Raw genomic sequence first — 14,465 nt, forward strand, 5'->3', positions numbered from 1 at the left:
AAAAAATTTGGAGGGAGTAAGATTCTTACAACCTAATTATTTTCACTGCATCCATCACATGTCTGCGGTTTATAAGCTGCAACCAAAACAATCCTTTCAAACAAGTGCTTGGTTAAAAAAACAAAATGGATAAAAACAAAATCATATATATGCCGTACCCGTTGGTACACGTACCAGTCCAAGACATGTGCAAGAGTACAAACACCAAATAAAACACCCATTGTTCGATTCGAATTTCGAAAAGCCCGCACGAATCTCGAGGCACAATTGACGGACAGATCCAACAAAAAAATAATAATGACGACGTTAATTAGTAATTACTCAACCATTACCATGTGCTAAGCTAGGAGGACCGGGTAAAAACTTAAAAACCGCTGTTATAACTAACAGCGAAAGAACACTGGCAAAGCATGCACAAATTCGGGGAGCCAAGAATGGCATTACTGGATCACATCACCCACCACACTAGTAGTCGTCGTGACGCCTTCCCTTCCACTCTCGCCGCCGCCGACGCCGACGACGACGCCGCCGACGAGGAGGAGCCAAGAATTGCATGGCGGGATACGCGGCGGAGGCGGGCGCAGCTGCTGGCGCGGGGCGTGGGCGCGCAGCACGGCATCCGCCGCTGACGTCGCTGGTGGTGTCCACCATCGCCGCCTTCTCCGCCGTCGTCGTCTTCGCCATCCTCCGCTCGGTGCGTGCGGCGTCTCGTCTCTTCGATCTCACTCTTGTAGTCTTGTTCTTGGCGTGTTCGATCGGATCGATCACCTGTGGATGGCGGCGTCCATGGCGTGCGTGTGTGCAGGCGTACGACGCGGCGGTGTCGAGGACGACGACGCTGCTGGGGCACAACCTGGAGCCGACGCCGTGGCACCTGTTCAAGCACGACAAGGGGCGGCCGCCGGCGCGCGCCGCGTTCCGGTGCGCGCCGTCCCTGACCTGCCGGCCGCCGGTGGCGCAGCCGGCGCCGGGGACGACGAACGCGAGCGCGAACGCGTCGGCCGCGCCGCGGCTGTGCCCGGCGTACTTCGGCGCGATCCGGCGCGACCTGGCGCCGTGGCGGCGCGGAGGGGGCGGCGTGACGCGCGCGCTGCTCGACGCGGCGCAGCGGCGGGCGTCGATGCGCGTGGCCATCACCGGCGGCGGGCGGTGGCTGCACGTGGAGCTCTACTACGCGTGCGTCCAGAGCCGGGCGCTGTTCACGGCGTGGAGCCTGCTGCAGCTGATGCGGCGCTACCCCGGCCGCGTCCCCGACGTCGAGCTCATGTTCGACTGCATGGACCGCCCGGCCATCAACCGCACCGACTACGGCGGCGGCGGCGACGGCGACCACGGCTCGCCGCCGCCGCCGCTGTTCCGCTACTGCACCACCCGGAACCACTTCGACATCCCTTTCCCTGATTGGTCCTTCTGGGGCTGGTAAGAATTAAAAAATACTCCCTCCGTTTCAGGTTATAAGACGATTTAACTTTGGTTAAAGTTAAACTATTTCAAGTTTAACTTAAATTTATAAGCAAATATAATAATATTTATAATACTAAATTAGTTTTATCAAATTAATAATTGAATACATTTTCATAATAAATTTGTCTTCGGTTGAAAATGTTACGTTTTTTCTACAAACTTGATCAAACCTGAAGCAGTTAGATTTTGATCAAAGTTAAAAACGCCTTATAACCTGAAACGGAGGGACGGAGGGAGTACTTACTTTGTCTTATTGCTTGTCTTCTTCCCAGTAGTACGACAGTGCTACTATTAAAATATTTGAGTTTAGAACATGATTTAGTTAGAATTTTAGAACTTTTAACATCTACAATTTCCCAAAAAAAACTTAGTTCATGAATAGAAAATATGGTATGTTTAAATTGACCTCAAAATGCACTTTCCATTATATCATAAATTTGTTACATTTTATAGACATATTCTACCAATGTTATGATTAGTGGCCAAAATTTTAATGGTTTACTAAACATCGAGTATTTCCCACCAGAGAGAGTAGTATTATCCGTTGGGTTCTACAAAATATCAAATATGGTGTGGAAAATCACAGATTAGAGAGAAAGGATTATGCATTGATGTTTTTTTAAGTAGTGATTCGCTCGGGTTCCGATTCTATGACCGATTTGGGTAAAGTCTCTGTTTTTCAGCAAATGTGAGTTGAGGTTTTATGTATTTTTACATAATATATAGGCCTGAAACGAACATCGAGCCGTGGAGCAAGGAGTTCAGGGACATCAAGGAAGGGGCCAAGGCAATCAAATGGCAAGAAAGAGTGGCAACGGCGTACTGGAAGGGCAACCCTGACGTGGCGTCGCCATTGAGGGTCGCATTGCTTAACTGCAACGACACCAACATGTGGCACGCCGAGATCATGCGCCAAGTATATATTCCACTCACATAAATAAACACGTGATCAATCATTATATTATACTGTCTCTATCCTAAAATATCGTAACTTTTAGCTATTAATCATAACCGAAAGTATTACATTGTACTACCTATGCCATAAAGTATCGTAACTTTTACCTATTAATCAGAACATAAAGTATTTTAGAACTAAAGTATCGTAACTTTTACCTATTAATCAGAACATAAAGTATTTTAGAACTAAGACAGTAATAAAGGTTAATAAAACTGACTAACATTATGATGAATGCAGAATTGGGATGAGGAGGTCAAGTCCGGGTACCATAACTCCAAGCTCTCCAGCCAATGCACCCATAGGTAACGTAACGGTGTCGTGGCGTTAAAATAACCCTATGATTTAGTTTTATGCACCGATCAATTTAGCCCAAACCTTTGTTTCAGGTATAAAATATACGCGGAGGGGTTCGCGTGGTCGGTGAGCCTAAAGTACATACTGTCATGTGGGTCCATGGCGCTAGTGATTGACCCGCAGTACGAGGACTTCTTCAGCCGTGGGCTGCGGCCGGAGGTGAACTTCTGGCCGGTGCACATCGACGTCGCCGCCGGCGGCATGTGCGAGTCGATCAGGGACGCCGTGGAGTGGGGGGAGGCGCACCCGGCGGAGGCGGAGGCGGTGGGGCGGCGCGGCCAGCGGCTGATGGAGGAGCTCGACATGGACGCCGTCTACGACTACATGCTCCACCTGCTCACCGAGTACGCGCGGCTCATGCGGTTCCGGCCGGCGGAGGCGCCGCCGCCGCGGCCGCCGGCGCAGGAGGTGTGCGAGGCGTCGGTGCTGTGCCTCGCCGGCGAGAAGCAGAGGCGGTTCCTGGAGGCGTCGGCGGCGAGCCCCGCCGTGTCGGAGCCTTGCGTGATGCCGCCCGATGCCGGCGAGTGATAAAATGTGTTACATTATGTTTTTTTTAGAGCAACACGGTAGGATACGTAGGCAGAAAATTTGAGCAGTTCAACTTGGGATTTTAGGATTTGCTTTCAGCCTTAAACTTATTTTATTTTCAGCCGAGCGCAAAACAATTCGAAAATTTTGAGCAAGGCATCGACGCGGCGCGACCGGTTAAATTAAGACATACTCATACATTCGCATAGGAAATTCGTAACTAAAACCGCATTTTTTCTTTTTTCTGGCACAGGGCAAATGAAACGAGAACAAATAATGTAAGATTCACTTAATACTACTATTTCATAGAGCAAATAAATACCCATTTAGCATCCAGGTTAACTCAGGAGTGCCAAGGACATACATAAAAGCATACTGATGATATGCATAATAACGGCATGGTTAGCACCTGCGCTTAATAGTGACCAAGTGCCTCACTTATCCAGCCGATATGCCCTGCTACCGTTTTATCTTTGAGATTATCATCATTCTCCTATCCGATGACGCATGTACAAAATGAGACCAGACCAGCCAGTGCTGCAGCCAGGGAAGACCGCGGTACATCGTAACATAGAAATGCCCAAAAAAACACCGCATGACCACGAAATCGTTGATGAAGCATCATGACACCGCTGCAGCGAAGCTCGCGAGTCAGCAAAGCTTAGCTGTTTCTTGACTTAGCATCAACCACCAATCAAGCCAGGTATCTGTACACATTAGCGTTGTCCTTCTCGCGTTCCAGGTAATCCCTTGTGATGAGGTCCTCGATTCGCTTCTTGATGGCTTTGAAGTCAGGCTGCAGTGGACAATAAACCAAAGTAAGGGAATGCAGTGTACTGTAGTCATATAACTAATTTAAAAGAAATAACTTCTTCCTTATGATAAGAACAACTTCTCGAGATGAAAGAAAAACAGCTAATTCAAAATGATTGACATGTGAGCTCAGAACACATTAGCACATCAGCTAATTCAAGATGCATCGAAGACAAAAATATGCCGCATGAGTTGTACTCATATGCAACTATACAAGATGTGATAAGGATTAAAATATGTGGGATTTCCTAGAAGTAATATGTAGTCCGTACCTTGAACATGCGGCTGAGCTGCTCCACACATTCCGCAACTAGCTGCTGATGGCCCATAACTTTGCGACTCTTCATAATGCGCACAATCGATGCATCAATTGCATACCGCCTGTCCTTGTCAACATCTTCGACAACCTTTTTCTTTTCATCAACAGGAGGTAGGGGTATCTGCACATAATATGAAGAATAGAACCATTAACATCATAGCATTCATACTCCAGAAAGAAGGTCCATCAACACGCAAAACACAAAAACACAAAATACCTTAATTCTTCTCATCCTGTCAGTGAATTTTGAATTGAACTCAAAAACATCGTTGGGAGAAATAGATCTATTAGCTGGTTCCTTGTTAAGAATCTTGTATTTTGCACAGGAGAGAGAATGGAGCAAACGCACTACATCATCATCTGATAAGTTTAGCTGTGTTACAATCTCAGAATAAGTAAGCCTGTCAGATCCGTTGAATAGCAGCAGCAACGCAGCCTGCAAAAGGAGAGGCATGTCAAAAAAGTATCATAAAGGTTTTTAGTGCAACAGATTTGTTGACAGTCATATAATTTAAATTTACCTGATATGTTGTGACAATGAGCTCAATAGTTTTTGCCTCAAACTTTGCATTGATATTGCAGGTTCCCAAGGAATATATCCAGGTAAGCTTTCTGTGTTTTGTTCTTGTTTGGTAAAACTCCTTGAAAACCTCCACGCATTTCACCTAAAAATGATAAATGCAAATGTTCATGTAAAAAGGATCACATGGCAATAAATGTTTCATGGAAAAGAAGATAAATATGGATCATGTTTCAGCTTAACATTATCAAGGACAATTGACAAGCATGTAATGATGAACCCTAAAGATCTGCAAGAAAAAGTCACTTACCATCTCAGCAGGAAGGTTAATATCGAAAGTCTTGTAACTTGGCCAGAATCCTGTTGTCAAAACAGTGACAGCCAAGTCTATCCCAGGATTCAACTCCTGATGTGCAGCCACAAACTCTTCAAACTTAGTTTGATGGTCCCTTGCAACAGTAAGATCAGTAACCATTCCCTCCATTTTAGAAGTAAATTGTCCACCACACTGCTGCTTGAGTTTGGTAAGTATGCTTCTTTCATGTTCATCATTGGCACTCTTATCAAAAAGCAATCTCCTTGCAAGTTTTTTCCTGCAAATAGCTCCACACATGAAGCAATATGAATACAAAGTCCAAAAAGTAATGTTTCTTAAATTCAGGAGGTATATAGGCTTAAAACAAGATAACACAACATTACCTGTAAAACTCAGCAAAGAGGTCTTTATCGCTGATGTATGCAAGCAATCGCACCACCTGAATCATATTTCATTTTCAGCTTAGATTTCCTTCTACAAAAATTTAATAATGGTAGCAAAAGAGAAGGGAGAACATGCACCTTCTCAAGAGCATCTTCGATGGCTTCATCACTGAGCTTTTCACTGCAACCTTTCTTCAGAATATTGTCACAGAAGGTGGCAAGCAGTTCAGCACTAGAACTGCCAGAGACACCCTTGTTACAGAAGACCTCGAATGCTTCTTTAAGGGCCTGTAGAATGAGAAGTTTAAGAATGAGGCATCACATTTGACTTAATGAACCAATGGTAACAACAAGGAATAGGAATGTGTCGATTGGCAGACCTTATGAAAGAGGGTGTGACCCTGGAAACATTCTGTGACATAAGCTACATACTTGTCATGGAGCTCAATGATTTTCCAGACAAAAACCTAAAAAGAAAATCACATGTTAGGTGGAAAACATTTCATCACCAACGAAGTGCAAGAAGTTCAAGTTGTGTACCTGTTCCTGCATACCAACCATGTCCTTTTTCTCGGGCTGTACAAATAGTTGATATTAGAATATTAGCTAAATACCAGTTTGTTGCAACGAATTTGAAATAATCAAAAGTTCTGAACTTCAAAAGATCTATATATTTTTCAGGGAAACATATAATTGTAATCAAATATAAACCCACAAATAATCTAACTACAACTCTACAAGCTACATGCAAAAACAATCTTAAAGATATAATGTTTCTCAGGGAAACATATAATTGTAATCAAATATAAACCCATAAATAATCTAACTGCAACTCTACAAGCAACATGCAAAAACAATCTTAAAGAATCACATAGCATCCCACCAACCGTCACCAGTAGGCTCTTTATACAGTAGAGCACAAAAAACTAAATCAAATAACATGAATTTGAATCACTAATAATAAATGCAAGGGAATCAAGCATTTGAGTGTAACCAGAAACAGCATATACCGCGTCAGGAATTGTGCACACTAGGAAAACTATAGAATAAAGGACAATTTTACAGGGTTAAATAGCAAGAGACAGTCAGCAACCTCTGTTTGATCAACTGAAACCAGTTTAAAGGGAGCTAATTTAAAGCACTAATCTGGCATGCACAAATCACAATCCTAATAACCATACTTTGATGGAACACAAGAAAAATGCTAAAATAAATACCGCACCTTCTTATTACTAGCAGAATCTTCTGCTTGCTTGACCAAGGCTGTGCCCTCATTTGTAACATGCTGCAGAGAAGTAATAATTTAATCAGAATGCACAAAAAGGTTATAGGGAATAAGCAGACCAATTTTGAGGCAATGAGGCAATACCGTTTTAAACATGTTAGCAATAGGTTCTAGACCACGGTTAATTTTGGAGAAGAGCCTGTACATCCTAGAAAGGTCTTCCTCCTGGAGAAGATAATGGGTATTCAATATTATTTGTTTTCATGATATACGGTTAAGAAATGAATCATGTTGTCCAACAAACCTTGTCATCACGAAGCAATGCAAAACACCCAGAATGCTCCTTCTCCAACAGGGGAGTTGCATATTGTGCAAGCAATTCATTTTGCACTTTCTGTGACAATCCAGGAAGGATAATAATATGAGATGATATTCCAAACCATACAGGGAAAGTGCCCAAACATTATTTAAGAAACATCGATATGGCAGTCCAAATACAAATCTGTAAGGACATATCTCAAATGCAAGTATAAGCACTCATCAACATGAAGTGATTGGAAACTGGAAAAGGGAATTCTCAAACAAACCTCCAGTAACTTCTGTTCACTACTAATATGCAAGTAGTGACCAACTCGCTCCTTCTCTTTCTTCAAGCACTCCTCAGCCTAACAAAAACAGCACCCATTTATTACACCAGAGATGTCATTTACAAATACAGACAGAACCAGTCAGAAGATCCTCCTCAAATGTACCTTTATCATGTAATCAGGACAAGAGTCCTCGAGAATCCAGCTTTGAGCCTTGAGAGAGTAGTAATCTGTAGTATCCTTAAGCAAGAAATCTTCAAAGTCATTCTCATAACATTCCATACTGCCTAGTCCAATTTCAACAAATATGCCCAGGACATTCTTCAGCAGGGCCCTGTCTATCTGTTCGCCTTCACGCTCTTTGTCAATCTGTCAAAGAAAGGTATTGCAACTATTTAAGTATACGCGCAAAATCATTTTCCCAATTCAATGTAGGAATGCTGACTCACCAGAGCTATCACTGCACCTTTAACTTGTCCTTTGATTTCTTGGTATATCTGTTATGAGTTGGTCAGATTAGGACACAGAAAGTTTGCAACACAGAGATTGAACAAGAGTAAAAGCTATTTTACCAAATCTCGGAAGCAAGTAAGCCCAACTTGTTCAAGTGGTATAAGCGACCTCCGTGAGATGAAGTATCGATCAAGATAAAAGAAGAAACGTGACAGCCACCGAACCATGATTTTATGGTTTGACCACCTCTTTACTAGTTCCCTCAGCATAAACTCGTCGTGTTTATCTCTTAATGAAGGTAAGACCTGAAATATATTAAAATTAAGTGATATAAAGCTCATAGAGTGTACATACAAATATAACAAAGGAGCATAGCATACAAAAAGAGCATGTAATACATGTTAGAATATCAGATCAATATGCACAAGTAGGAAAAATAGTTTTTTTTTCAAGCAAAATGTGTCAGTTTGCTTAGCGCAATCCTAAAAAATTATGTACATGATTTCTACCATGTTTAGACAAAACCAGGAGAGCAATGCTAGGATGCAAAGCATGATGTTCGTCAAAGAACCAGTATCAGCCAGACATTTAAGGATATCTCCTGACCTCAAAGTCATGGAAACAATCAGCACACTGGCATGAACCTAAAAGGATGCCTTTTATAGTTTTATGTTTCTAGGCTATAGTCACTTTTACAGCAGCCTTGGCCAAAACAGTGGGGGCGGAAATGCAACGTTCACCTAGTCACTAGTCGTTAGTTGATCAATGACCCACTGACTAGTCGGAGGCTCCAAGCCTCCAAAATAACCACCATTTAAGGATATCGGCACAATTTTTTACATGTTTCGTGGTATATGTTGAGACCACAAGGTCCACACTGCATACACTAGTGTGGGTGTGCCTGGGACTGGCAGAAGGGAAGACCGGTATGCGTGCGGCAAATGCATGGGCCCACTGTGAGCAGGGGCATGGCAGTGTGTAGGATAAAAAAGAAGAAGCAACAAAGGAGCCAGGGGGAATTTGGGGAATTTAGGCTAACCGTAGACCCCTTTACCCCCCTTTTAACCCACACTTTTGGGCCTAAATATTTCAGCTCATACCATATTCTGTCTCCTAGTTGGTCTGCCTGATTGATTAGTCACCAACTAAAACCAACTGACTAGGACCGACTAGTCGGTCGAACTGACTAGCCCACTGTTTACTCCCTAATCGAGACAGTGACTAGGACCGACTAGTCGGTCGAACTGACTAGCCCATGTTTACCCCCTAATCGAGACGGTGACTAGTCAGGCTGGTCGGCCAACTAGGTGAAGTATTACAACCCGCCGCACATTGGTAGAGCGATCAGCTGTTGACTGACTAGTCATAGATTCGTATCCTACTTGCAGAGTTTTGATTCACAAGGAAAATCATCATCGTTTCAGTTAAGTTAACTAATAAAAGGAAACAAATTATGACCTATTCAACTGAGATAGACTTACTACACAATCGAATCAAATAGATCACCTCTATCAACAATAATCAGGTAACCGAATCAGACAAAACTAAGATCCCCAAGTACACTAACCCCATTCTCCTCCTAACCAAGGCGAAATTATAACCCATCGGTGCCCGGCCACCACAACCAAAATCGCCTGCATCAACCCCAAATCACCTACTATCGAATCCAACCGGAAATGACAGACATGCACAATCATATCAAACATTTACAAGAACTGCAGAAAAAAAAGATCGTCTCACCATGGAGGTGATGTACTCCTCGAATGACTCCCGGTACTTGTCGTAGAGCTGCTGCGAGTAGTCGTGCGGCGGCTTCTGCGTGCACATGTTGTATATCGTCCTGCAGACAACAACAGACACGGAGTGGGGGGAAACCCTAGATCAGCACCAGATCGAAGCGAATCGGAGGGGAAACCCTAGCGGGCGGGAGGAGGAGGAGGAGGAAACCCAGGAGGAGGCGGCGGCGGCGGCGGGGGACGTACGTGTAGAGCATCATGTAGTCCTCGGAGCTGAACTGCGGCTCGGGCTTGCCCTCGAGGATGTTCTTCAGCTTGGTGATGCCCTTCTGCATGAACGCCCATCCCTCCTCCAGATCGATCGTCCTCCGCTCCTGCCCCGCCATCGCCGCAGCCGCCGCCGCCGCCGCCGGTGAACGGAGGCCGCGCGGACCAAACCCTAGGGGAGAGACGCCGCCGCGTGGGTTTGGGTTGGGTTCCGCGCGAGAAAAATGGGGAGGAAGCGGGCGAGAGAGATAGAGAGAGAGAGAGAGAGAGAGGAAGAGGGAGCGGCAGACTGATGACAAAGTTGAGGCGGTGACGCGGTTGGGGGTAAGTATACCGCTTATATCGGTGTAGTAAGCGTGTCACACAAATCCGCAAGTGAAATTGGGCTGCGAATTGCATGGGTGATCGGGTCGAGGCTATCCTCTGGATATACTCTATTTCAAAATATAATAACTTAGATTTATTTATTCAAATTTGTACTATTAAAAAATAACTCATCCGATTCTAAATTGACAGTAAGAGTATTTTACAGCGAATTATTTTGTATGAATTTCTTTATCTCTATCCATTTTATAATCAGAGTCGTCATCTTTCCGTTCCACCAAATTCTATGTTTTCTCTAAGTTACCCTCATGGCACATCTCTAATTATATGGGTTTGGCATGTTACAACATATTAACATGTTACCTCTACTCTCTTAAAATCACCGGATCCACTGCTTTATTCTCTTAAAAACACCTTCCTGACACATCTCTAATTATATGGGATTGGCCCATTACAACGTATCAGTATGTTATTGGTGGGAGTATGAGAGATTTTTTTTTTGCGTGCTTCGGTAATAAAACCATATATAAATCGTAACTTTGCTATTTGTTGAGCGATTAAATAAATCCCAAATCACAGATAATTGATAATTTTGTTGGTTTGATATTCAATATTTTTCGAATTTTTTCAATCTTGAGAGTTGAGACACCGTACGTCTCTAAAAGCAACTGCTTCTTCTTCGGCAACCACACCTCTCCTCCGATAACTATTTGAGTGCACTGACTTAAATTTTGAGGAGTGGCTAAGCATACTGCTTTAATCGTGTCACATGAGAGCATTGTACCGACTGCATTTCGCAATGAAGTGTTTTTAAGGATAGTGGGAGACAAATTCCTCGCATGAATCGGTAATAGAGGGGTGCTTTGTTGATTTGGTAGTTAAAAACATATTACATAGATTACAATTTTAGTATACTTGTTAGCTAATTAAAAAATCTCGAATCTCACAAATGATCTCACCATTAGTTTGATTCCCAATAGCTCTGTTATATCTTTAAAGGGAGACATTGTCTCCCTATCATCGGCAATTGCTTCCCAGGCAACCACGTGCTCCTCCGATTCTTTGGCAACAACCCTTTTAGGGTGACTATGAAGTTCCTTTAGCGAACACGACTTATTGTATTAGATCACCACGCTGACTCTATTTCATGATGGTTTTTCCTATGCAACGGTGGGAGAGAAGTTTCTCACGTGCTTTGTTAGTAGAGAAATTTTTTACTTCAGTAATAGAATCGTATATAAAATTCTAACTTTTCTACTTGTTATCAACTAAAATTTTCCAAATCTCAATCAATTTAATCTCACTACTAGTTTGATATTCGATGAATCTTTGAGTGTCATCAGCCTATAGACATCATCTATCCGCCAACAACCGATCCTTCTCTAGCAACCAAACCACTCCTCCGGCAACTACCCTCTTATAGTGAGCACACCCACAACTCATCGTGGATCACCATGTAAACTCCCTTTTGCAATGGACTTTTGTCGACGTTTGATATCACGACTACGATATTTTGCATACTATAGGGATCGTTGGTACCAGGGTATATGCGAGATTGAAGTAGAAAAGATGGAGACAATGATTTTTATACATGTTCGGCCCCTTATCTGTCAGGTAATAGCCCTACTCCTGTTGGCCGAAGCCGGTGTTGCTTCTTTATTCATCTGAATCACACAGGTACAATAATTGGGATAACTCATCTGACTGTCGTCGACTTGGCGGTATGGATAACCAACTCGTAGTTGACGACAGGGTAGTCTTCCTCCTCGAATCTACACTCGGCGAGATCAGAGATAGCAGCTATATCTCTCTTGTTGACCTCCGCAGACACCATATTAGATTTGTCTAGGCTTATCTCTGATGTCGATATCTGGCGGCGTGTGTTGGCTTGTATTGATCTATATTGATCTTGCTGTGGCTTTGTGTCATTGTGGCATTGTGGCGTGTCCCCTCTCCTCTTAGGGGGCCTTGTATTTATACCCATAGATGTCCCCTTGTTCAAGTAGAACTAGGGAGACCAATATGGATACAATATATTGTTTCCATATATAACTCTACTCGTCATTCCTTATCCACAACTCTTTCTATATACGAGGTTTGTTTCCGTATAAGACATGGTATGTGGTGGGCTCTACCGTGCTTAGTCAACTACTATTAGTTATATGGTATCCATAACCCTGACAACTTTCTTGTGCGGTGGTGGAAGATAAATTTGTCATGTGTTTCAGTGTAGAGGATTTGGTAATAAACCATATATAAATTGCAACTTTGCTACTTGTTATGCGATTAAAAAATATCCCCAATCTAGGTAAATGATATCCCTGTGGGTTCAATATCCAACAGCTTTTGCATGTGCTCATCCTCTATACATCATCTATAGATATTTTATAAAATGTTACGTAAGATCCATCTATCTTTCTAATAAATAGATAGATGCTTTTTTTGACAAGTTTTAAACATTGTTTCACCTGATTAACCACATTGCCAATTGTAATCTAATTTCAAACAACATGCAACTAAGTTTGCGTGGTGATTTCTATATTATTGAAACATGTAGGATATATCTCAATAAATATAGTAAGTTGAAGTATGGTCGTGATAAAAAAGAAGTATTAATGCTATGTTTATCTTACGATGCCTCATATATTACATAGGCACTAGAATAAGTCAGTTGTTGCATTTAGTGAATCTGCCAAACCCCACCAATCTAATGATGAACTTATCGGTAAGACCATAGGCTCCCAAGAGTCCTATTCATGTTTGTTAATCACCTTGGTGTTCGGGATTGACATCACCCCGGATGCCCGTGACTAACAACATAGGCGGTAAAGCATGCCCTGGAGGAACCGAATGGAGCTAGACCAAGATCAAGGGTGACCAATAGAGGTCAACACTATCAAAATGACACTGGCATTGATAAATTAACAATGGAGGATGATGGATTTTGGTTTATATTGCCCTAATGGCTTTCAGGCTCACTGTCCTTGTTTACTACTGCAAAAAGGGTGTGGTAGTAGCTAAAGAGAATGAGAGAGAATGAGAGAAGGGAGAAATTGAGGGTACGGTGGTGGCTGGGTAGGGAGGGAAGAGGAGACTTGGGATATTGACAGCTAAAACGAGCGCCATGTTGTCATATTATAAAAATATATTATTTGATAAGCCTATTATAGCAATTTTTTATTTTACATGTGAATGTACATGAACTAGCTAATACCAACTAGCATTGCTTTTCCATTGTTATGTTGCTCTTACAATGGCAAATTTCGCCTATTAAATTCTCATACAAACGAACAGTTCATTTTATTTTATTTGACAGTGATATGATCCATTTATAACCTATTGATTTTTTGGTATGTGTTTAAACAATGTATCGCCCTTATTATATTAACCGTACCTAGTTTTTGATATCTTGTAGGTAAATTAGCACGAAAAAATTGCTGTTCTCTTCTAAATTTGAGACCTACTTCAACATATTTCAATGTCTCTGAAGACTGGTTATGATGTGAAATAAATATTATTCACTATGATATTTTCTATCGTAGTTAGATATTACATAAACCTACACAGTGATCTCATATACGGAGTAATTAAATTGTGCTTGATTACCAGCACACTATGCCACAATTTACCATGTACAAATATTTGGCTAGAGCCACTAGGGGTGGGCATCGGTCCGATCGAAAATTTTGGTCTCGGTCTTCGGCCTTTCAATTAGTTTGGTCATTGAAAAGTGAAGACCGAATTTCAACGTAAAAATGTCAAGACCGAAAAATTCATTATTGGTCTCGGTCCAGACCAAAATTCAACAATAGTTTCATATATGCGATCATAGAAATTTTCAACATAAAAATCACAAAAATAATACTTTCTCCGTTTCACAATGTAAGTCATTCTAGCATTTCCCACATTCATATTGTTGTTAATGAATCTAGACATTAACAACAATATAAATGTGGGAAATGCTAAAATGACTTACATTGTGAAACGGAGGGAGTAGTACGTATGAGTAAAGACTTTTTTTTTTACATGTCTAGAAGGAATAGAGATGTGAAAAATTAGAATTTAACCCTATTGAACTCAGTGGATCGTAAGTTGCATTTGGACATTTTTTTTTGTCAATTTGGTCTTTTCGGTTGACCAATGAGACTAGCCGAATTGACCAAACTAAATTCGGCCTTTCACTACTTAGGACCGAATTGCTCGGTCTTGATCTTGTCT

At 42.2% G+C, this 14,465-nt stretch overlaps 2 protein-coding genes across 3 annotated transcripts; one reads left to right on the plus strand and one right to left on the minus strand.

Annotated features, from left to right (window-relative positions):
• The first annotated feature begins 310 nt into the window (after positions 1-310).
• On the plus strand, positions 311-3,738 carry LOC127773327 (uncharacterized). Of its 2 annotated transcripts, XM_052299385.1 has the most exons (5): positions 311-694; positions 806-1,419; positions 2,191-2,380; positions 2,660-2,724; positions 2,809-3,738. In XM_052299385.1, exons 1-5 carry the CDS (start codon positions 554-556, stop codon positions 3,302-3,304), a joined length of 1,506 nt encoding a protein of 501 aa, XP_052155345.1. In that variant the 5' UTR covers positions 311-553; the 3' UTR covers positions 3,305-3,738. The 2 variants fall into 2 exon arrangements, with proteins under 2 accessions (XP_052155345.1, XP_052155344.1); XM_052299384.1 differs by having other exon boundaries at positions 311-1,419.
• Positions 3,579-10,223, minus strand: LOC127773326 (cullin-1-like). The gene is made up of 18 exons (XM_052299383.1): positions 9,903-10,223; positions 9,661-9,760; positions 8,040-8,225; positions 7,917-7,964; positions 7,633-7,836; positions 7,468-7,545; positions 7,185-7,274; positions 7,025-7,105; positions 6,878-6,940; positions 6,196-6,231; positions 6,036-6,122; positions 5,794-5,943; positions 5,656-5,711; positions 5,267-5,549; positions 4,958-5,101; positions 4,654-4,872; positions 4,390-4,557; positions 3,579-4,100 (listed from the first exon to the last, which is right to left on the minus strand). The coding sequence occupies exons 1-18, from the start codon at positions 10,040-10,042 to the stop codon at positions 3,999-4,001; spliced, it is 2,235 nt and encodes a 744-aa protein (XP_052155343.1). The 5' UTR covers positions 10,043-10,223; the 3' UTR covers positions 3,579-3,998.
• Positions 10,224-14,465: the final 4,242 nt, after the last annotated feature.

The sequence above is a fragment of the Oryza glaberrima genome, chromosome 5 (assembly GCF_000147395.1).
Source record: "Oryza glaberrima chromosome 5, OglaRS2, whole genome shotgun sequence".
NCBI classification, from domain to species: domain Eukaryota; kingdom Viridiplantae; phylum Streptophyta; class Magnoliopsida; order Poales; family Poaceae; genus Oryza; species Oryza glaberrima.

What these genes read in the sequence shown, in the direction of transcription:
- LOC127773327 (XM_052299384.1), top strand. Translation starts at nt 554, where the DNA reads ATGGCGGGATACGCGGCGGAGGCGGGCGCAGCTGCTGGCGCGGGGCGT. An exon ending in ACGCCGAGATCATGCGCCAA is followed by an intron (nt 2,381 to 2,659) that starts GTATATATTCCA and finishes TGATGAATGCAG; the next exon opens with AATTGGGATGAGGAGGTCAA. An exon ending in TCCAGCCAATGCACCCATAG is followed by an intron (nt 2,725 to 2,808) that starts GTAACGTAACGG and finishes CCTTTGTTTCAG; the next exon opens with GTATAAAATATACGCGGAGG.
- LOC127773326 (XM_052299383.1), bottom strand. Translation starts at nt 10,042, where the DNA reads ATGGCGGGGCAGGAGCGGAGGACGATCGATCTGGAGGAGGGATGGGCG. An exon ending in CATTGCTTCGTGATGACAAG is followed by an intron (nt 7,106 to 7,184) that starts GTTTGTTGGACA and finishes TATCTTCTCCAG; the next exon opens with GAGGAAGACCTTTCTAGGAT. An exon ending in TCGAAGATGCTCTTGAGAAG is followed by an intron (nt 5,712 to 5,793) that starts GTGCATGTTCTC and finishes AATATGATTCAG; the next exon opens with GTGGTGCGATTGCTTGCATA.